The sequence below is a fragment of the Bos indicus genome, chromosome 1, assembly GCF_029378745.1.
Source record: "Bos indicus isolate NIAB-ARS_2022 breed Sahiwal x Tharparkar chromosome 1, NIAB-ARS_B.indTharparkar_mat_pri_1.0, whole genome shotgun sequence".
NCBI classification, from domain to species: Eukaryota; Metazoa; Chordata; class Mammalia; order Artiodactyla; family Bovidae; genus Bos; species Bos indicus.
Window position 1 is genome coordinate 135,145,805 of NC_091760.1, and position 23,119 is coordinate 135,168,923.

At 44.0% G+C, this 23,119-nt stretch overlaps 1 protein-coding gene across 12 annotated transcripts in view; it reads right to left on the reverse strand.

Annotated features, from left to right (window-relative positions):
* Positions 1 to 19,904: 19,904 nt before the first annotated feature.
* Positions 19,905 to 23,119, reverse strand: part of CEP63 (centrosomal protein 63) — a 73,585-nt gene continuing 70,370 nt past the window's right edge. For 9 of the 12 annotated variants that reach the window (XM_070794511.1, XM_070794507.1, XM_070794519.1 and 6 more), the window contains 2 exons: positions 22,154 to 22,439; positions 19,905 to 20,307 (listed from right to left, as the gene is read on the reverse strand). In XM_070794511.1, coding sequence (XP_070650612.1) covers positions 20,149 to 20,307; positions 22,154 to 22,439 — 445 coding nt within the window. In that variant the 3' untranslated portion in view covers positions 19,905 to 20,148. The remainder of the gene's footprint in view (positions 20,308 to 22,153; positions 22,440 to 23,119) is intronic. The other 3 variants (XM_070794534.1, XM_070794543.1, XM_070794545.1) reach the window with 1 other exon arrangement.

The window sequence follows — 23,119 nt, forward strand, 5'->3', positions numbered from 1 at the left end:
CACTAGCACAGCTGGACTCTGCCTCCAATCTGATTGTGATCATTGTGTGTTCCCCATATGTTACATTGTCCCACCAGGACAAACCCCTGACAGCCTGCTGAGATTAAGAGGAAATAAATAGATTAACTGAAGCATGAAGGATTTAGGCTAGACGTAAAGAAGTATTTCCTGTTGTTAAGCAGGAGGGACAAGTTGCCAAGAAAGTTTGTGAAATCCTCTTCTCAAAGGACTGGAAAAGTAGAAAAAATTTCTCAGTGGTCTTGGGTCTTTGCTGCCATGCTAACCAGTTCTTTCCAAACCAGTTTAATTTTTGAAATTCACTGGATCACCCACAGCAAACGGGGGACCGAATAGCATGGTAGCGTCCTTTGCTGTTGGCAAAGCTTTCCGAGGTGAGAGGTGGTGTACATCTGCGTCCCCCGTCAGTTTATCTGAGGTTGATCATTTCTTTTCATTTGGATGCATAGCTGGAGCTTTGAAGAGGTGATTACTTTTCATAACGTGTGCATTGAGTTGTGTGGGCCACTGGCTGTTAGGTATGATTTCCCCTCATTGTTGCTGGTGTTGTTTTTCAATAAAATTTATATTCATTTTTACCCAACAATGTAATTATCGATCCATTCTTATCACTGTTCTCACAAGCAGGAGAAAAAAAAAAAAAAAAACACTTTCATGTTCAAAGGGAACGTTAGGGAAAAAAAAATCAATGTCCCAGCTATTTGAATGTGATGGTGAGATGCAAATAGAATGTCAGGCAAATAGCTATTTCACATTAAAGGAAACATAATTAGGTTAGCTCCAGCCCCTCTCCAGCTCACATGCCTTTGAAGAACATGAAGGCAGTGAATCTTGTTTAACTTGAAAATTTTTAAGTTGATCCTAATTTCTGTTTTTAATGGGAGAAAAAAAAATGTTCCAAAAATGCCCATCAGCCTACTTTTTGTTGCTGTGAATATATATATAAATATATATTCCTTGATATTCATATACTTGTAGAAACTTTCCAGCAGGTTACCTAAACAGATTATTCATAAATCAGACATTTAGGGAAATATAGCAAATGAAAATCTAGACACCTCTGAGAAGCTGCTGTAACCATGGAGACCATTCTTGTAGCTGTCGTGTGAAGGACAAAAAGAATTCATGTTCCCAAATTTGGCCTTGTTGCGCTCCTCACCGCTAGACCCACAAACACGAGCCCGCACATGCTTCTCCTTACCAAGGCTTCCACGACTGACCCATATCTTTAACAGCATGTTAAAGGGAAGTCCAAAGAAACAGTCTCCGAATAATAGAAGGAAGAACTCTCAAGTTGTTAGAACAGTCTGAAAGTGCCAGCCCTGAGGCTGCCGTGGATGACCTCTAAAGTCCCTTCCAGTCCGGAGAGTTTGTGATGCTGTGTCTCCGTGAACAGATGCTGGCAGGCGGTAGGCCTGAGATTGTCAGTGGCGGAGCATCTGAAGGGCCCTGCTGTGTTAAGAGCCTGCCCTGCAGCCCGCACCAGACTGCGCTGCTGGCTCTTTTCTTGCCCGAGGGCAAGGGGCTGGAGAAAACCCAGCAGAGGGACCAAAGGGGAATCCGCCGCCTCTGACAGGATGTTGCTTCTCTCTGATTCTGCGAACAGAACTAAAGAAAACCAAAAGTCAGGCAGCAACTGGGATGCCCCCTCTTGGATGTCCTGCCAGCCTCCCTGAGTCAAAAGACCCTTAACCCAGGTCACTTCTCTCCCCCAGATTACCTCTGCCTCCTCCTGGACTGCCAACACAGTAAATGTATCCCCAAGCCCAAAGTCAGACTCATGGTGGCCACTACCGACTCCTGCATCCCTTTCAGTGAGAAATCTGCTCCATTCCGCTGTGTTCCATATTTGACCTGCTCCTCTAACTCCATGTCCACTCCACTCCAAAACCTTTGTCATCGTTCAGGCCCTCCTCATCTCCCAGGGATACATGTGATTGCTTACTATAATGACAAAAAGAATAAACACTTTTACTGGCAAAGTCTGAATATTTTCAGGGCTGTCTTCAGGAGGGTTGATGTCTCAGAAAACAATAGTCCAGTGAACATCAGAGCTCCTGGTTCTTTAAGCGTCATTGTCCCCAAGGCTAATCCTCTCAAGAGAAGTGCCTGCAGGATGAGACATAAAAGAGACAAAATGCCCTCAAGATCCTTGTGTATCCAGTGGCAAAACTGAGACATGAGGTTTTGAGAACGAATGAGAAGGAAACCTGGACTTAAAACAGCTCTCCAGATGCTTGGTCATTGCTACCTGGCACACTGGCTTAACGATTCTGAGGTCACAGTGGGCTCAATAGGAAAGAGGACTGTGATTAGCTGGTGATCCTTAGACACTGGATTGAAGGGTGAGGTGTGCCATGCATTTGCTGAGTCTGACTAAAAGGAAGGCAAACCCAAGCTAAGACCAAATGACACAGGAGATTATTCAGACCAGTGGGTGAGTGCTGGCTTCCCAGCAAACTCACCCACTGACAACCAGTCAACTCCCATCATAGGCGCAAGGATGCTCTGGATGTATCCTGACAGCCTCTGGGCTCCAAGAGGAGCCCACCCAACCCACCACATGGAGCACCCAAATGCATAGCGCTCCAGGAAGAATGAGGCACCCTGAACTTGTGCGCTTTTTCATCTCATGATGAAACGGTACCTTGCATTTAGGCTAAATGACCACTGTGTGTTCAAAGTGAACATCAGTTGTTCTTTCAAAAACAAAATTCTAGACCATTGGCTTTATTTACAGCATTGTTGACCCAAGAGGTTTCTTTTTCCAACTAAAAAGTATGCTCAACGAGCGCCTTTGCCTCTGTGGGAAATGTGGGTTTACAGGAAGACAAAGATTGCCACCTGGCTGTGCGCACTCCTGGTGTTCACCTCCAGGAAGCAGTCAGGGAACTGATTGATCCGAGGAGTGCCCTGCTTCCTGGGGGGCCTGCCGCCCTCAGCTTGTGCTGGGATTGCTTTGTTTCCATCAGGGGGATGGCTGACTGCCTCCACGACACAAGGAATCAGCCATCATTTCTCCCTGGCTGTGCGGGGACCAGGTAGGGACTCCCCACTCCAGACCGGTGGGGAGGGCGGTGGGGAGGTTTGTGCCATGAGGGCAGAGGGGCAGCCACACCGTGAATGGCCGAGAAGAACTGGTGCACGTGATTAATGGAGAACAGATGTCAGGAGTGAGGGGCCCCTGGCAGCTCCCATATGGACAGAGTGCTGATGGAGGAGGAAAGTGTACGTAGAAGAAATGACTGCGGGATGACAAATTGTCCAGTGAACAAACACTGCCAATATGTATTAATATATGTATTAGTGTGTATGTGAACACCAAGCGGAATCTGAAAGTTAACATTGATCATTTCATCATATTACAAAAAATTAAATGTAGCCAAGATACCGCAGGCATTTGGAGGCTGCCCCCGACTCCATACTGTGTGGTCATCCCGCCCTCAGGACTGGGGTGAATGTGGATACCATGAACTTTTCACGTCCGTTTCATCTGCACTAGACCCCTTCCCCACCTCCCAGGAGAAACAACAGAGAGAATCTGATCCCATGAGGAAATCGCCTCTGTTAAAGCTTCACTTGACATTTTTAGAGCTCAGCAATAGTGTTCAAAGTCCATTTTAAAAAGAAGCCAATGGGCTTCTTCCTGGAAAGGTGACCTCTTAGCCGCTGGTCGCTGATGACTGTAAGCTGTCATGTGGGGTCAAGAGCCACAAATGCAGGATTGGAGCCTTCGTTTCTCTCTGTAAACCCTGGCTTGACTGGGGGCTCCCCAGAGACCCCTTCCAGCAGAGCTCCCAAGTCTGGGGGAGCCCTGCAGCCCAGACCCATGGATGACATCTGAATGGTACAAGAGTTAAAGGCACCAACTCTGCAGTCAGCCACCGGGATTCCATCCCTGCTCGGCCCCCTACCGCTGCTGTTGGCAAGTTAGCGAGCCTCCCATCTCAGTGTCCTCAGCAGTAAAATGGGGGTAATCATAACACCCACCAGGAAGCTTCTTACAGGGTTTGAATGAATGAACAAGGGCACAGTAAACAAAGTCCCCGGAGAAGGCAATGGCACCTAACTCCAGTACTCTTGCCTGGAAAATCCCATTGATGGAGGAGCCTGGTAGGCTGCAGTCCGTGGGGTCGCTAAGAGTCGGACACAACTGAGCGACTTCACTTTCACTTTTCACTTTTCACTTTCATGCATTGGAGAAGGAAATGGCAACCCACTCCAGTGTTCTTGCCTGGAGAATCCCAGGGACGGTGGACCCTGGTGGGCTGCCGTCTATAGGGTCGCACAGAGTCGGACGCGACTGAAGCGACTTAGCAGCAGCAGCAGCAGCAAACAAAGTCCCAGCACTAGGGGGCGCTCAGTGAGGCTCAGCTGTCATCACCACCACACCAGATTTCCCCAGCCCGGGCGAAGATACTGACGTGTTGCGTGTTGTTTCCTGAAGAATCTGAAGGTCGTTTGTTTCCTGAAGAATCTGAAGGTCGTAGGCCCCTCATAAAATCATACCAGCCCCTGACCTAATAAGAAGAAATCCTGTCTCCAAGTGTTGGCCACCCTGCCTCTCCTAGAATCTTCCAGAGACCAGGAGCTCAGCTAAGCAGCTATTACATTATTAGCACCCCTTTGAAAGGAGCCTTGAGAACAGTCGGCCAGTCTGCACACTGGCTGGGGAACATATCTGTTACATTCCAGGACCACTGTGTGGCAGGAGCCCTGAGCCCCCAGTGCAAGACCCATCTGAGGCACCCAACCCCACTCTCCCTTCCCCACCTTCTGCTTCAGACAAAAGGGTGGAAATTCTTACTTTCTCTCAGTAATATTTAGTAAACTTTTGTAGACCCCTGAGCATCTTTTATCAGATGTATTTCTAGATATGCATGGATGTATTTTCATGATGCAGTAAATGGTATCAATTTTTAAGTTCATTTTCTACTGCTTTTTCCTAGTGCATAGAAACACTACCTGAAATCATGCAGTGTGTTCTTTGTGGATGCGTACAAATACAAAGATATGGTTGTGAAATTAGAAGGGCCACAGAAGTTTTCAGCAATCTGTTATGTTAAGTTTTAAAGCATATATGATGAAATGCTGGCATTTGTTAAATACAGGGGGAAATGAACCATCCATATCACCATCTAAGAAAAAGAATCTTTGCCAAACCCAGATCATGAAGATTTTCTCCTGTTTTCTTCTAGAGGTTTTATCTCTTAATGGAAGTCACTCTGTTCTATGATCTCTGTTCTCTCAGGGGGATGGAAGGAGCATGTGGCAGCCAGCCAGCTGCCATGGCGTCAGTGTCCCTCGGAGCCCTGCAAACAAACGAAGGTGGCCTGTCCTCCTGTGGTCCTACCCACCCCGTGTCCTGGGGGCCTTGGCTGTGGTGACGGACCCTGGCCCCAGGTCAGCCTTATCACCCCCATACTGGTGCAGGCAGAGTTTGCAAACCTTACTGATCAGCCTGTACAGTGTTAGTTGATTCCAACATTTAAAAAATCAGTGGACTTCCCTGTGGGGGTCCAGTGGTTAAGACTTCACTTTCCAATGCAGGGGGGTGCCAGTTCCATCCCTGGTCAAGGAGCTAGGATCCCACATGCCTCATGACCAAAAAAATCAAAACATAAAACAGAAGCAATGTTGTTACAAAATTAAGTAAAGACTTTAAAATGGTCCACATCAAAAAAATCTTTAAAATTTTTAAAAAATAAAATAACATTTAAAGGACTTCTCTGGTGGTCCCGTGGCTAAGACTCTGAGCTCCCAATGCAGGGATCCAGGTTTGATTCCTGGTCAGGGAACTAGATCCCACATGCTGCAACTAGAAACCCTGAATGCCACAGCAAAGATCCTGACTCCCACTATTAAGACTCAGCACAGTCAAATAAATAAATATCTAAAAAATAAGATAGTATTTTAAATAAATGAATAAAAGTGAAAAATACCATCAAAATCTGATTGACAACCTTTCCCGAGAAGCCTGTGAAAACCTCCACAAGGAAGAGAGCTGCAGCGTCCCCTTTGGACAGGCCAACTGCCCAGGTGCCCCCACGCCTCTGCCTCTGACTGTCTCCCAGACCCTAAGGCCACCCGCCCCTGAATGGACGCTTTCCTACAGCTGCCCTCTATAGTGATGGGTATTACCTGTGAGGTCCCAGCTACAGCTTTTTGATTCTCTTCCCTATTCAGCATCTCACCTGGCCTCACGACAACTCACAACAGCCTCGCTGAGTGAGTATCAGAGTCTACATTCTGCATATGAAGAAACTGCCCAAGGGTGTACAGCTGCTAAGTGGAGAGCTGGCTTTGAGACTTCCCTCTCCGCACTCAGACTCATTTCACTCAGCCCATTGCCCTGGGCACTGGGGCCGTCTTTACGCATTGACGATGCAAATTGCTAAGGGCGCAGGTGTGTTACTAGACCCTCTGAGCACACTTGTCAGAGGTTCTGGGAGCAAGAAGGGAGCTGGGGTCCGTATCACCAGCATCCTCAGGGAATTGCAGGAGCTCACGCTGCAAAGATGAGAAGTTTGCTTGATTAAATATTTGATGAATGAATTAATAAATGGATGAACTGTCATCTGAGTAGCCCACATACATTTAACCATTAATCAAAACACATTTTAGCTGCAGAAATATTTTAGCTCAGGCATAAAGGAAGGGGAGGGAGGGTTGCCTAACCCGCTCCAGACCTTCCCTCACCACCGAGGTCCTTTCTGCTCATTTAAGGGAGGACTTTCCAGGAAAAGCATAGACAATAATCTGTGCACAACCCTCTGGGGTAAACTGGAAAGGATTTAAGGGTGTCTATTGGAGACAAAACTCATTAGATTTTCCCTGCAATATGTAATTAAGATGATAAAAATAAAATGCAAGTATTAGGAAAGACATTGAACTTATATAAAACTTCTAATATGATCATTTCAAAATTTTTAATGAAAGCCCTGAGCTTTCTTTCATGATCTTAACATTTTTATTGAAATATAGTTGATTTATAATATTGTATTAGTTTCAGGTGTAAGCAAAGTAATTCAGTTATATATTTTACAGATTATGTTTCATTATGTTAATATAAAATATTGAATACTGGTCCCTATATTACACAGTAAGTTCTTGTTTCTTATCTATTTTACATGCAATAGTTTGTATCTGTTAATTCTATACTCTTAATTTATCCCTCCTATAAGTTTGCTTTCTATTTCTTTGAGTCTGTTTGTTTTATAGATATATTCATTTTTCAGATGCCACATATAAGTGATATTGTATGATATTTGCCTTTCTCTGTCTGACTTGCCTCACTTAGTATGATAATCTCTGGGTCCATCCATGTTACTGCAAATGGCAATATTTCATTTTTTAAGGGCTGAGTAGTATTCCATTGTGTATATATACCACCTCTTCTTTATCCCTTCCTCTGTCGATGGACACTTAGGTTGCCTCCATGTCCTGGCAATTGTAAATAGTGCTGCGATGAACACTGGGGTGTTCATTGGTCTTTTGGAGCTAGAGTTTTTGTTTCTTCCAGATATGTGCCCAAGAGTAGGACTGCTGGAACATATGGTACTTCTAATTTTAGTTTTTAATGAACCTTCAGACATTCTCCACAGTGGTCAACCCAGCTTACATTCCCACCAGCAGTATTTGCGGGATCCCTTTTCTCCACACCCTCTTCAGTATTTATTATTTGTATTCTTTTTGATGATAGCCATCTGACCAAAATGGGATATTGTGGTTTTGATTTTCATTTCTCTAATGATTAGCAATGTTGAGCATCTTTTCACATGCCTGCTGGCCATCTGTATGTCTTAAGAGAAATGTCTCTTTTGGTCTTTGTCCATTTTTTGATTGGGTTGTTTGTTTTTTTGATATTGAATTGTATGAGTTATTTGTATATTTTGGAAGTTAACTCCTTGTTGGTCACATCGCTTAAAAGTATTTTCTCCCTTTCCGTAGGTCGACTTTTCAGTTGGTTGATGGTTTCCTTTGCTGTGCAAAAGCTTTTGTTGGTTAATGACCTTAACTTTTTATATCAGGATTTATGCTGGAATTTGTTAAAAACAATTCCTAAGATGTTTTTAGCTAACAGTGTCTTTAAATTCTTTCTAGTCCACTTTGATGAGAAACTTATTATTTTCACTACAAAATAGTGATAATTTCCTTTACAACATTAATTTGAAGATTGCTGCTGCTACTGCTGCTAAGTCGCTTCAATCGTGTCCGACTCTGTGCGACCCCATAGACGGCAGCCCACCAGGCTCCCCCGTCCCTGGGATTCTCCAGGCAAGAACACTGGAGTGGGTTGCCATTTCCTTCTCCAATTTGAAGATTACAACACCACAAAATGTATTTAAAAACTAATTGCAATTCCTCTTCTTTAACTGACAGATTTATTGTTGAAGTTTCTAGTAATATTATGGAGAGATTTTTGAATCCAATCAAACATTTTTAGATCAACTGTTAAATTATGAGAAACACTAATTTAGGGAACTTCTGTTTCTTGTTGGAGCACTCATCTTGCTGCTGGCTTGGGATGACAGGCAGCAGACACAACAGAGAGGTACAAGTATCTGACCATTGCTGGATAAAACGTTTGCTTTGTCTATAGGATTTAATTTTAGGCCAGGGGTCCAAAATGAATGTCTTGAGATTCAGAGACAACTGGATTATTTTGTGAAGACAGATTCAGGCCTGCCATCTAGAGTGGGACCCACAGGAACACCAACTGGCTTCTCTGTTACCAACCAGAGCTCTTGGCCTCATTAATCAGTAGAAATTGATCAGAGGCCAGAGGAGACATTCAGGCAAGGCTTTACTGTGGCCCCTGCTGCAGGAGAGTGGAGCGAGAATAAGTCCCCTTGCTTGTTGGGGCGGGGATGGGTGCCCAGGGTGGGGGTTAGGGCCAGCTGGATCTTATATCCTAATGTTGGTGAGGGCAGGGCCAGATGCGTGGTTTAGCTGGTCTGCCTATCCCTTGGTGGCGCTGTGTGGGGTTTTGGTCTTTCTGTATTTTGCTGTTAGTAATTTGCCCCAACTGAGCATGCACGCTCTTAGTTTTAGTCATTTACAGCTTCTTTGTATTTTGGTGTTTGAGGAGACTTTTGTCCAGGTGCAAGCCCTGCAGCACAGGGTCCCAGGTGTCTCACCTGCACCAACTACCCTCCCCTTGTCCCTTGCCCCACAGTCCCCAGGTGGCTGCACTTGGGCCACACAATTCTCCTTGCATGCACAGAGCCCCAGCTCCCCTGTGTGTCATGGCTCCTTGTCCACGGCAGACGGTGGCATCCTCTGCTGCTCTGTTGGAGGAGACACCTGAGTGGTCCGGCTTCTCCCTGATCTCCCATTGGGCTTGTCACCTATAGGGAGCATGGGCTGCTTGACCAAACCTAGTTTTCCCCCAAGTAGCCCCAGGTCAGGCGCTCTGACCCTCCCAGGTTTGACCTGGCTATCCTAAATTCTGAGGGCAGCCAAGGGCCCAGGGTCCCCCGTAACTCGGGTGGAATGATCTGACCTGTTGAGTGCATGACACTAGCTCTCCAAGATTCCCAAAAAGGGCACCCCTTGCACAAGTCAGTGTGTGATTTCATCCATTTAAAGACTGAGTTCTTAGAATCACAGGTGACGCTAAGCACCAATATTGCCACCACCACACAAATGAATGTTCACAGACAACCAGACTGACCAGGGACTAGGTGAAGCATGAGTGAACTCTAAGCCTCTAAATGCTTAATCTGGAGTCCATGGACTCCCAGCCAAGGGATCCAAGGAGAGAACTGAAGTTTCTATGAACTTGGATGGAAAAGCTTGATGTCCTTCTTCTCAACTGAAGCTCTAATTGAAAGTTAGTTTCCATTCTATTAGGAATCTTAGCAACAAACTACAGCAGTGTTAACAGTACCTGCAGCTTTATTCCAAGAGAAATTAAGATACTTTCACGTCTGACAGCAATTGTTGCAGACACTCAGAATAGTGTGTTCGTGCATCATTGCTCAAAACCTAGTGGGCAGTGGACCTGACACTCAATCTCGTTATTTAATGAGTTAATAAAGAGGTCCATGTCATACCTTATCACAAATTTACCTCTTAGTAGATTTTGAGAACTGAATGTCAATGTAATTGGTTTTCTTTTTAACACTATATATTTTATTTTGTGGACTTGATCACTGTTTTGAGGGATCCATAGGCTTCATCACTCTGCCAGATAAGTCCCTGGCACGCAAAGGCTAAGGACCTTAAGTGTCTAAGGCCCCAGCCCCAGTGGCCTGGGAAGTAGAGGGGGACCATGAGCGGAAGGGAGAGCCGGTAGGAGGAAGAGAGGCCGCTCCCTCACTCCATCCCGGCACTGAGCGGATGCTATGCAGCCTTTCCATTCTGCTTTGGTACATGTCTAAGGAACACTTATTAACACTTTGAGGACTTTCAGATCTCTAGAAAACAGTTTGAGAATTTAAGGAATGACATAACCTGGGAACACACGGGAATTGAGTGGTAGTGTTAAACCATATGTTGGAGTTACACCTTTTGGGAATAATATAAAATAAAATAAAATAAAGAGCTCCATGATGCCTTCTTTGTTCACAAACGGTAGCTCTTGCAGGAGGCAGCAGTTGAATACATCATCCATCTAGAACTTTCTCCACCCTTTGCTGTTGGTACAACACTGCCTAATATGAACAGGCTGCTGCGGCGTCTCCACGCTGGGTTGAGGGGCCTGTCATCCCAGAGGGCCATCACTGGGGAAGCCACGGGGCTCCTGCCCCAGACACCACTGTCAGGTTACACAGGGACCTGCACAGCTGAGGACACGCTCCTGCTGGGCGTGAGGGCTGCGCTCAACCATGGCTGAAGGCATTAACTGGTAGAAAACACTTGCTGCCTTGTTTATGGCTTTTACTTAGAGGCTGAGGATCTGAAATGCAGGCCCTAGACTGCAGAAAGATTCAGACTGGTGAGTTGTTTATATTACACACCAGGGTCAAGACAGATCCAAGAGACGGTCCAGCGAGCGGCCCTCATGGCTTCCTCAACCAGGACAGCTCTGGGGGCTGGAGGCCAGCTCGTCCACACTGGCTACCTCCCAGAGCGCAGCCAGTCCCTAAGAGCAAAGTCCTGTTGGACAGCGTTTGCCTGATCTGCTTCCCACAGCTGAAGATATGAGCGGCTGTATGCTGTGTGGCTGGCTTTTCTTCCTCTGGCCACCACACTTGTAGAGGCACCAGGGACTGGCCAAGCAGGCTTGGGGCACAGTCCCGTACTCCCATACTTCCCGTCAGTGGTCAGGAACCACAGATGTTGTCAGGGCCCTCAGCTATTCTGGAAACCAGCCCCATGGTGGACAGCATGAGCCCGCGCTCTGCTGCCAGGAGAGGATCCCTGGGTGCCCCGGGTCCTGGCGAAGCCCGTACCCATGGAGCCTCAGTGAGGCTCCACCTTGCAGCCCCAACCCCCACAAGCGACTGTTCAGGCAGAGCTGGATGTCCACCCCCTAAAGAGGGGCATCACTGTTACTCCCGAGTGTGAAAGTGGAGAATATGAAATTTTAGAATAGCATGTGTTATATGTGCTGTGATGTTTTCTGAATATAAACTTGACTTTTTTTAGGTGTTGCTGTGCATCAGAGGGTTTTTTCCGTAAGAGCTTTACTGAAATATAATTCACGTGCCATTTAAGTTACCCATTTAAAGTGTGCAATTCAATGGTTTTCAGTTGTGCTATATTCAGAGTTGTGCAGCCATCACAATCAATTTTGGAACATTTTCTTAACTCCCAAGAAATTTGTACCCTTTCATCTTCACCCCCGGCCCCTCCACACCCCCCAGCCCTCGGCAACCACCAACTACTGTCTCTATAGATTGCCTATCATAGATTTTTCATATAAATGAATGAAGCCACACATATGTGGTCTTTTGTGACTGGCTTCTTTCGCTTAATGCTTTCAGGTTTCATCCATATTGTAGAATCATACTTCATTCCTTTTTATTCCCAAATAATACTCCATTGTATAGATATGCCATGTTTTGTTTATCCATCTATCAGTTAGAGGACCTTTAGTTTTTTTTTCCATTTTGGGCGCTCTTATGAATAACCCCATGAACATTCACGTACAACTCTTCATGTGGACATGTCTTCACTGAGCCTGGGTGTATACCTAGGCTTGATATTGCTGGGTAATATGGTAAATCTAACTTTTTAAGGAACTGCCAAATTGTTTTCCAAAGTAACTGAACCATTTCACATTCCCATCAGCAATGTATGAGTGTTCCAATTTCTCCATATCCTCATCAACACTTATTTTTTATCTTTTTATTTATTACAAGTGGGTGTAAAGAGTTTTGAGTTGCATTTCCCCGACAACTAATGACATAGAGCATCTTTCATGTGCTTATTAGCCATTTGTATATTGTCTTTAGAGGAGTGTCCTTCAGATCCTTTGCCCACTTTTAAATTGGGTTGTCTTTTTATTATTGAAAAGCTTGAATTTTTCATGACTATTCAGCTGAACTTTAAAACTCAGCCCCAGTAGGAATTGGTTAGACGTCTCCAATTTTGTATCTCTCCCCAGGAAACAGAACGCCATTCTGGGAGAATTCCAGCCCCTAAAATTGTGGTTCTTAATCTCTTTTTGGCTCACAGATATCTCTGGAAGTCTGGTAGGAATTATGGATCCTCTCCCTGCATTTAATATCAGGGAGTTCCTGGACCTTCCACTATTCAAGCTTTGCCTTAACTAGTTTCTTTTCATAAGAAGCGTATAAACCTACTTCTGATTGGGTTGTCAAATCATTTGAACTTGGCCTTAATGGGCAATGTTAGTTTCCCAAATTCTAGGTTCCCACAGAAAGAAAGAGTGAACTGTTGTTCAAATGATTAAAACTGCACAGTGGAGAACAGCTTTTTATAGGAGATTGCTTTTATAGATGATTGCAGTCCATCATGCCTCTAAATTTTCCCTTTTCATTAAGCCAGGCTATAAGAGCTTCACGCTGTCATGTTGGTGACTTCTGAAACCTGGTTCCTCAGTTGCACTTCAGCATTATGCCAGCAGCCTGCACTGAAGCCCCCTGTAAGGAAGCCGTACTGATCCTCTTATTATTCAGTTACAGACCTGCTGTGGCCCACTCCCACTGCTCAGGCACACACAGAGTACTTCTCTTGAACCCATGGTGTGTTTCGATTTTGTAATAATTAACAAAGAATAATTTAATTATGTACTTAAGTAATAAATAATGATGTTTTCTCCTCTGCTTTGGCCTTTAAGAAGCTCAGAGGTAGTGCTGCTGCCTGCCTCTAACAACCAGGCTGGACTAGCTGCTCCTCTGTGACCAGCGTTCACGGCCCTCACTTGTCCTTTGGCCCAATCCCACCATTTTTTCCTTTTAGATGCATTTTTGCATTTTTGCACACTATTTCAATCTGCTTCTAGAACAAGTCAACACGTTTCTTTTTCTAACCTTGCCATTCTGCACCTTATGTTGTGCACTTCATGAAGTGCTGTGCATGACAACTGTTTACTCGCTGTATGTTCTCAACGACAGAGCTGACTCTGTAGTTATCTTTCTTACCTGTAACTTTTAGGTTTTGGTCTCAAGGGCATTTTGCAAACAGACCGCCATCACCTATAGTTTGCCTGGTGTCACACGTCTGTGTATGAAAAGGAAGACAGAATTTTTTGCAGCTAAACTGACATAATCAAAATACAGAGCATGGTATTGTTTCTATTCCACAAGATACTCCCATAATTTTACTGGATCAGGCACTGTTCTAAGTGCTTCACAAACACTATGAAGTAGATACGATTTTTATCTCCCCCACTTTACAGATGAGAAAACTAAGGCCTTGAGAGGTTATTAATCTGCTCAAGGTCACGGGGCTAGTAAGTGGCAGAGCAAGGATTCAGAACAGGGTTGTGTGCCTGCAGAGACCACACTCTCTACCCCCAGGTGCTGTTAGAAAGCCAAGCCACTTAAATCCTTCCTGTCACATGGGAACAACGACACCCACTGCCTCCTAGACTTGTTGAAATCAAGAGGCTCCATGGAAAGGTCATGTCCAACCCATAGTGGGAATTCATCTTTGTCTTCTTCAGCTAAAATCTGCATAGAAATCCAGACACAACTTCACGAGGATCCAGGCCAAGAAGAATAACTCACCCAAGAAAATGTCATCTGAAAACCCACAACCAGACGACAACACCCTTATCTTTTCAGCTAATTCGGGCACCCCACTCCCTGGGAGGTTTTGTAAAATGTATATGAAGAAACTAACTCAAATTTAATTTTGACACATTTTAATATTTGGCATCTTTTTGAAGAATAAAGTTAAGAGATTAAATTACAATTAAATGTTCTGACAAATTCAATCAGTTAACGATTTCAACTTAAAACAACACAGTACTGTATGAATGTAAGAAAATGCATAGCACCTCATGTCTCCTTATTTCCAGCAACTACAGTCTGCCATTGTTTCTCCTAGTCAACAGTAGTATGAACATTCCATAAGCTTGGGGCAGTCTTAAGACTCAGAATCCCCTCATAATAGTCCATATTGGTACAGTATTTTCAGAGTCTACAAAGCCCTTTCAGAAGCACCTTTTCAGTAAATCCACTAAACCCCATGAAGTATGATCCATTTTACAATGAAACCTAGAATGGTGGTGATCTTCATCCACCTAGTACTTGCTTAGTATGTACTATGTTAGGCAACCTGCGGACTGAGGACGGCCCCTGCTTTTGAGTTTTCAGTTCAGTGGGAGAGACACAGAAATTGAGGAGGAAGCACAGGGCGGTTTGAGCTTTGAGAGATGCACACACAGAGCGCCGTGAGAAACAAGGAGGCCCCTTCCCTGGGATGTGTGTGGGAAAGCTTTGCCAAGCAAGGTACTGGGGCACAGGCCAGGAGGTATGTGGGAAGAGGGGCTGACCAAAGTGTTGGCAGCATGTACGAAGCAAAAACAGTGGCATCTGAGGAGAGACATTTATTCCCTGGTTTCTGAACTACTTGAGTAGCTCCAAGTGCGGGGCTTGTGTGGAGAGATGAGGGCCCCCAGACAGCAAAGTCCTTCCCCTCAAGGAGCTTGATTCTAAAGGCAGAAGTGACAATAAAAACGCAAATCAAGTGATGGGAGGGCTGCAGAGTGCTGAGTACTGTGAAGGCAATAACTCTGGGCAGGGAGCAAGAGAACCTGGGAGAAGTGGATTTTGGAGACGGCAGTCAGGGAGGATTTGGAGAAAGCACCTAACATGCGTGAAAGAACGGGAGTCCAGGTAAACAGCAAGTGCAATGACCTGCACAGGTTAAGGCTGGCAGCTCTCAAAAAACAGAAAGGAGGCCAGGGAGGCTGGAGCACAGGAAGGACAGTGATGGAGTGGGTGATGGAGGTGGGCATGGAGTATTGCGGGTCTTATGGGAGATGACAAGCAACTCACATTTAAACTTAGTGGAACACGGAGCCTTTGCAGGATTGGAAGGGAGGTAGCAGGGACACTGCTTAATTTACATTTCTAAAGGATAACTTAGGCATTATGGAGAATGAATTATTGAGTCAGGAGTAGGAATAATAACAATTAGGAGGTACTGCTGGAATCTAGGTGAGAGACTGGGTGGCAGGCACGAGGAGAGAAATGGCTGGGTCTGAGACAGCAGGCGGAACTGACAGGACCTCCCAAAGGCTTGGATACAGAGGTGCGGGTAAGGAAGAAATTAAGGAATAACTCCCAGCAACTGGCACACGATGCCACCCTGACATGGACTCTAAGCAACAGGGCCATTCAAGAGCTCTCGGAAATCTTCAGCCTAAGGTTCTTATCAGACATTCAAGTGAAGATAGTCTAAGGCAGGAGCTCTGGGGAGAGGTCAAAGGGGTCACTGGCCTACAGACAGAATTAAAAGCTTAAAAGTTGAATGCAGTAGTCTAAGGAAAGAGCATGTTGAGTGAGAAAACTCACACCGAAGTCCTAGCAGAGGCCTTTAGTAGAGGAAAATTCAGAAGAGTAGAATCAGATGGAATAAGCAGGAGTGTCAGGTAAGAGAAACCAAGAGACGGTGAGGGGGGAGACCAAGCGTGTGAAATGATGCTCAGAAATGACAAAGTCACTGGCGACCTCCAGGCCAGGAGAGCAGTTTCATGGTGGGGAGGGAGGTGGGGTTAGAGAGGATTAAGTTAAGAAAATAATGGGACGCATCTATTATCTTTGACAAAGGAAGCAAGAAAATACAATGGAGAAAAGATAGCCTCTTCAATAAGTGGTGCTGGGAAAACTGGACAGCTACATGCAAAAGAATGAAATTAGAGGCGCTCATTTAACATGCTAGTGAAGTTGTGTTCAAAATCTTCAAGTGAGCCTTCAACAGTACATGAATCGATAACTTCCAGATGTACAAGCTGGATTTAGAAAAGGCAGAGGAATCAGAGATCAAATTGCCAACATCTGTTGGATCATAGAAAAAGCAACGGAATTCCAGAAAAACATCTACTTTTGCTTCATTGACTATGCTAAAGCCTTAGATGTCTGGATCACAACAAACTGTGGAAAATTCTTCAAGAGACGGGACTAACAGATCACCTTATCTGCCTCCTGAGAAACCTATACGCAGGTCAAGAAGCAACAGTTACAATCAGACATGGAACAACAGACTAGTTCCAAATTGGGAAAGGAGTCCATCAAGGCTGTATATTGTCACCCTGCTTATTTAACTGATATGCAGAGCACATCATGTGAAATGCCAGGCTGGATAAAGCACAAGCTGGAATCAAAATTTCCAGGAAAAATATCAACAACCTCAGATATACAGATGAAACCACTCTACTGGCAGAAGGTAAAGAGGAACTAAAGAGCTTCCTGATGAGAGTCAAAGAGGAGTGAAAAAGCTGGCTTAAAACTCAACATTCAAAAAACAAAGTTCATGGCATCCAGTCCCATCACTTCATGGTGAATAGATGGGGAAATGGTGGAAACAGTGACAAACTTTATTTTCCTGGGCTCCAAAACCACTGTAGATTAGGACTGCAATCATGATATTAAGAGATGCTTGCTCCTTGGAAGAAAAGCTATGACAAACCTAGACAGTGTATTAAAAAGCAGAAACATCACTTTGCTGACAAACGTCCACATAGTCAAAGCTATATGGATGTGAGAACTGGACCATAAAGAAGGCTGAGCACTGAAGAATTGATGCTTTTGAATTGTTGTGCTGGAGAACTCTTGAGAGTCCCTTGGACAACAAAGAGATCAAACCAGTCAACCCTAAAGGAAATCAACCCTGAATATTCATTGGAAGCACTGATGCTGAAGCTCCAATACTTTGGCCACTGGATGCAAACAGCCAACTCACTGGAAAAGATGCCGATGATGGGAAAGACTGAGGACAGAAAGAGAAGGGAGAAACAGAGGATAAGATGGTTAGATGGCCTCACTGACTCAAGGGACACGAATCTGAGCAAATTCTGGGAGATAGTTAAAAGCAGGGAAGCCTGGCATGCTGTAGTCTATGGGGTCACAAAAAGTCAGACACAACTTAAAGTGACTGAACAACAATAACAGAACACTTCCTAATACCATACACAAAATAAAATCAAAATGGATTAAAGACCTAAATGTAAGGCCAGCAACTATAAAACTCTTAGAGGAAAACATGGGCAGAACACTCTTTCACATAAATCACAGCAATATCCTTTTTGACTTAGAGTAATAGAAATAAAAACAAAAATAAACAAGTGGGTCCTAATTAAACTTAAAAGCTTTTGCACAGCAAAGGAAACTATAAACAAGATGAAAAGACAACCCTCAGAATGGGAGAAAATAATTGCAAATGAAAACAACCGACAGAGGATTAATCTCCAAAATCTACAAGCAGCTCATGCAGCTCAATAACAGAAAAAACAAACAACCCAATGAAAAAATGGGCAGAAGACCCACACAGACATTTCTCCACAGAAGACATACTGACGGCCAACAAATACATGAAAAGATGACCAACATTGCTCATTACTAGAGAAATGCAAATCAAAACCACAATGAAGTTATCACCTCACACTGGTCAGAATGAACATCATCAAAAAAGTCTACAAACAATAAGTGCTGGAGAGGGTGTAGAGAAAAGGAACACTCTTGCACTGTTGGTGGGAATGCGCACTGATACAGCCACTATGGAGAACAGTACGGAGATTCCTTTAAAAACTAGGAATAAAACTACCATGCATGCACGTGTGCAAAGTCACTTCAGTCGTGTCCAAATCTTTGCAACCCCATGGACTGTAGCCTGCCAGGCTCCTCTGTCCATGGGGATTCTCCAGGCAAGAGTACCAGAGTGGGCTGCCATGGTCTCCTCCAGGGGATCTTCCTTACCAGGGATCAAACCCACATCTCTTATATCTCCTACACTGGCAGGCAGGTTCTTTACAACTAGTGCCACCTGGGAAGCCCAAGCTACCATATGACCCAGCAATCCCACTACCTGAGCATATACCCTGAGGAAACTATAACTGAAGGAGATACACATACCCCAGTGTTCACTGCAGCACTATTTACAGTAGTTTAGTAGGATAAGGAGCCAACCTAGATGTCTAATGACAGATGAATGGATAAAGAAGTTGTGGTACACATAAACAATGGAATATTACACAGCCATAAAAAGGAACGCATTTGAGTTAGTTGCAGTGAGGTAGATGAATCTATAGCCTGCTCTACAGAGTGAAGTCAGTCAGAAAAACAAATATAGTATATTAACACATATATATGGAACTAGAAAAATGGTACTGATGAATTCTTTTGCAGGACAGGAACAGAGACACAGATGAAGAGAATGGACTTGCAGACAGTTTGGGGGAGGAGAGGGTGGGATGAACTGAGAGAGCAGCACTGAAACATACACATGACCACGTATATAGGTGGCTAATGGGGAGTTGCTGTGTAACACAGGGAGCTCAACTCTGTACTCTGTGACAGCCTGGAGGCGTGGGACGAGATGGGGAATGGGAGAGAGGTTCAAGAGGGAGGGGACACACGTGTACTTATGGCTGATTCACTTGTTGTATGACAGAAACCAACACAACATTTTGAAGCCATTACCCTCCAATTAAAAATAAATTAAAAAAAAAAGAGATGGCAGTGGCCACAGTCACTGCAGACAATTCTCGCCAGAGACATGAGTGTGAAGGGGAGCAGGTATGCGGAGCAGGAGGGAGGATGTGCAACCGAGGTTTTGTTTTGCTTTAAAGAAAGGAGAAATAACAGGACGTTTGCTTGCTGATGGGAAAGATCCACAGAGAGGGCTGGTCACAGGAGCCCCATCTTCTGACAAGAGCCCTCCACCTCGCCTTCTGGTCTCTGGTTGCACATTCCAGCTCCTCTGCTGGATCTAACCACACGATGCTCGTGTGCTGGTGTCCTTCGGCCCCAAGTTCTGCTCTTCTCTCTCCTTGCCTGCCTCCTCCAGATCTCCACAGCTTCAAATGCTTCTGCACCTTGACATCTTTGTCTCCCGTCAAACCTCTCCTTAGAAATGCAGATGCCGAGATTTCTACTGAGTGTCCCCAGGCTCCCACACTAACCCAGCCCCAGGCCCAGCTCCCACCTCTTTCCCACATCTGTCTTTTGAATAGGAGAGGGCTTCCTGTCAAACTTCTCCAGCCCCTTCACATAATTCCACCTAGCCTTGCACATTACCAGCCCAACTGACTAATGAGGAGCAAAACCAGTATAAAACCCAGCAAAATCTGGATCACTCTGCCTCTGAGATCCATGCTTCCACTACACACACTGCTCCCAAAGAAATTTCCTACAGTTACTTTATTTCCAACATGCATCATAAAATCTTTAATTAGTCTACAGCTATTACACTTAAGTCAGCAAGAGAAAGTATTACTTTATGATAATAAATATTAATATGAGAAAAAAGTCTAGCAAAGTGGTTTATTTACATGTTATTGCTGGAAAAAGTCCTTTAAACAAGACAGTGCAGAGAAAACACCTTAGAGCTAAGTATCAGCTTTTCAGATTCGTCACGGCAGCTTTAGTACATCTCATTTTTATGGTTTCTATATAGTCACATGTTCAGGCTTTCAAAGAGCTGCTACTTCATGATGACAGTAACTCTTCAGTGTTTATTTTTATTTCCAAGTTTGTGATTTTTAGGTGGCTACTTTAGGACTGTGAATTGTTTCACCGTCTTCTCACTTTCTCGCTTTAGTTCTTCGATGTGAGCATCTAGGCGCTCTAGGATGTGATGAGACCTCAGCTCTTCCTCTTCCAAAAATCTTGTGGCTATTGAACCAAGAGGAGACAGAGGCAAGGGACACTAGAAGAGAAACACATTTTGACATATGTAAGTTGAACAGTATATTTCTAAGACACAGTATTCATGATATTTTCTAACTACCAATATCAAAAGGGGAATGTTTTCCTCTGACAAGATACTGTTTTTATCCTAATGATAATAATAGTTTAAAAAAAAGTTCCACAAAAATTAACACAGATCTCTTCCTTTCTGACAGTTATGTAAGTGTGAAGTGTCATATAAATATATTAGTTACTCATTTGAAGACTTTCAGAGCCTTCTATACGCTAGAATATACTTAATGCCTATTTATTTCAAACTTATTTATAAAAATCTGAATGTTACTTTTTAAAGCATAGAAAATCTACCTGTAATAAATTAGATACCAGGTAAAAATCAATATTTTCCTTCCTCCAAAATTTGAGTCTACAGCCCCTTGTCTGAATTCACTGGTTTCAGAATTTAGATGTACCCTATTTAGTTGACCCTTATCTGCAGTAGTTATTTTCTATAACGTCATCTCAAACACTGAATTAATGAATATTGAAACACTGCTTTTATGGGAAACAAACACATACACACAAACTTCACATAGATTATAATCCTAACTCCTAAAAATAACTCACCAGGTAGATTCTGTTTGCTTTATTTCACAAAAAACAAGGCTCACAGTGTTTGGTGACTTGCCTGAGGCCACCCCATTAATGGGTACCAAAGCTGGGGTTCAAACCCTGATCAAGCCCAGCATCTGAGCCTCGTGCACTGTACTGCCCATGAGTGGCTCTATCTTCTGGGCCTCTCAGCACAAGAGCTGAGACAAGAGGGTAACGTACCACCTTGGCAGACCTTAGCTGGAAACGTGCAAGTCCAGTGACTCACATTTTGTCCAGCTCTGCCATGTTCATGGATAACTGTGGAAGTGCTAGTGAGTTCTACTTACAGGTTAACAAATAGTTTAGCAAGTAGATGAATTCACAAATATAGAATACATGACCTATGATGAGTCTGAGGTAACATCCCATCATCAAACACATTGGTATTTCTGACATAAAATGTTAGGTGGGATCAATCAACATTTTATCACATCAGTTCAGGCCAGGTCAGGTCTTAGTGCCAAACTTAGAAAGAAAGTTAGTCATCAGGTCTTTTTTGGATTTCAGAATTACATATATAGTACGTTTATTTCAACAACTAAAAGAGGACTCATATGGACTTGTTGGCACTTTAAAAAGTCAAAAGTACTGAACTTTCACAGATACAGGACCATCAGGGTGATGAGAATGAATGGCCAGAGGTGAGTGCTTCAGCACAGAAGGCAAAAACAAGGATGTAGAGGAGTTCTCACATCTGCTGCAGGAACAAGGCGCCAGCCCTGTCGAAGGGCAGCGTCTGCCACCAGGGCCCTGCGGGGTGGCACCTGGTCTATGGTCTATAACAGACACATCAGCTGCCATTACTTCCTCTGCCTCGACCCACTCTTTCCCTTTCCAGCCATTCCTTTTCTCCTTCACCACTATCTACGCCCCAGGACTATCTTGGCAGGCAGAGATATTCCTTGAACCAATCATTTCCAATACAAAGGTGACCCTCTCTGAAAAAGGCAGGAAGGGAATTTTCAATTTTGGCTAAAAATAAATGAATCCCTATAACTTATATTTAATAAGACACATTTTGAAAAGTACTCGTGGCTGAAGTCTTCACAAGCAAAATCTTAGGACAGAAATACATGAGAATAACAAAGGGTACTTAAGAGAAAGAACCAGTAAGGAGACAAGAAAAAAAAAAAAACACCTTATGCCTTAAAATAAAAAAATAAAATCAAACTAAACACACTTAATAAACTAGTAAGATCAGAAAGTGTCCATACCGAAGATGTAAAGTCTTCTGGGTCATTTATACTCTCAGAGACAGTGTCAGAAAAGTTGGTTTCATTTGTATCTAGCACTGAAGGCAGAGAGTTAGTTTTGCACAGAAAGTTAGATGGCAGAGAGACAGTGGAGCAGCAGGAGCTGATCTGATGGCTCGGGGGGCTGAAGCCTCGGGACAGGGACACAGGCTCTATGCTATCCGACGCTTGTCCTTGTGGAGAATAAAGACCTGCTTTGTAGGGCTCAGCCTTCATCCCATCATGCCTGTGCTGGCCATGGGCTGGCCTGGATAGCAGATTAGAAAATAAAGCAGATAAACACTGTAGCAATTTTCCTCCTTTAAAGAAACAGACTTATTGTTGGAAGTTCAATAAAAATACAGAACCAGACTAAGGAGAAGGCTATAATTTACAAAATCAGAAGCCTGTTCAGACCAGGCATTCTTTTCATCACCCTGGCCCCAAATACCAATCCCCATGACCACATTCCTGCCCCCACAGACTTACACACCAGCAAGGAAGACAAGTAAGCTATCTGAGTGCCCTAGTGGGGTTGGTGGTAGGACAGAGGGGAGCACTGTGCAGACAGAAGTCCCTTATCTTTACCTGGGGGTGAGGTGGGAATGGCAGAGAGGGTGTCAGCAAAGGTTCCTGGTAGTAAAACATGTAAGAGCTGAAGCCGGGTGGTTTTTCATTGAATGCTGATGTTTTAGGCAACAATCTATTATTAGTTCACCAAAAATACAAAAGAAGCTTTTTATAAAAAGCTAACTTCCACTTCTTACGGGACAAGTGAAGCTAGAAAGGTGGGAAGCAGCGTAACAAAACTCAGGGGAATTAGGCTGTTATTCTCACCTACATCTAGACATGAAAGTGATATATAACCCCCTGCATTTTTTAACCTAACAGTTTTACTTGTACACACTGTACTTCAGAATTAAATATAGGGTCCTTTGATAAAGATTT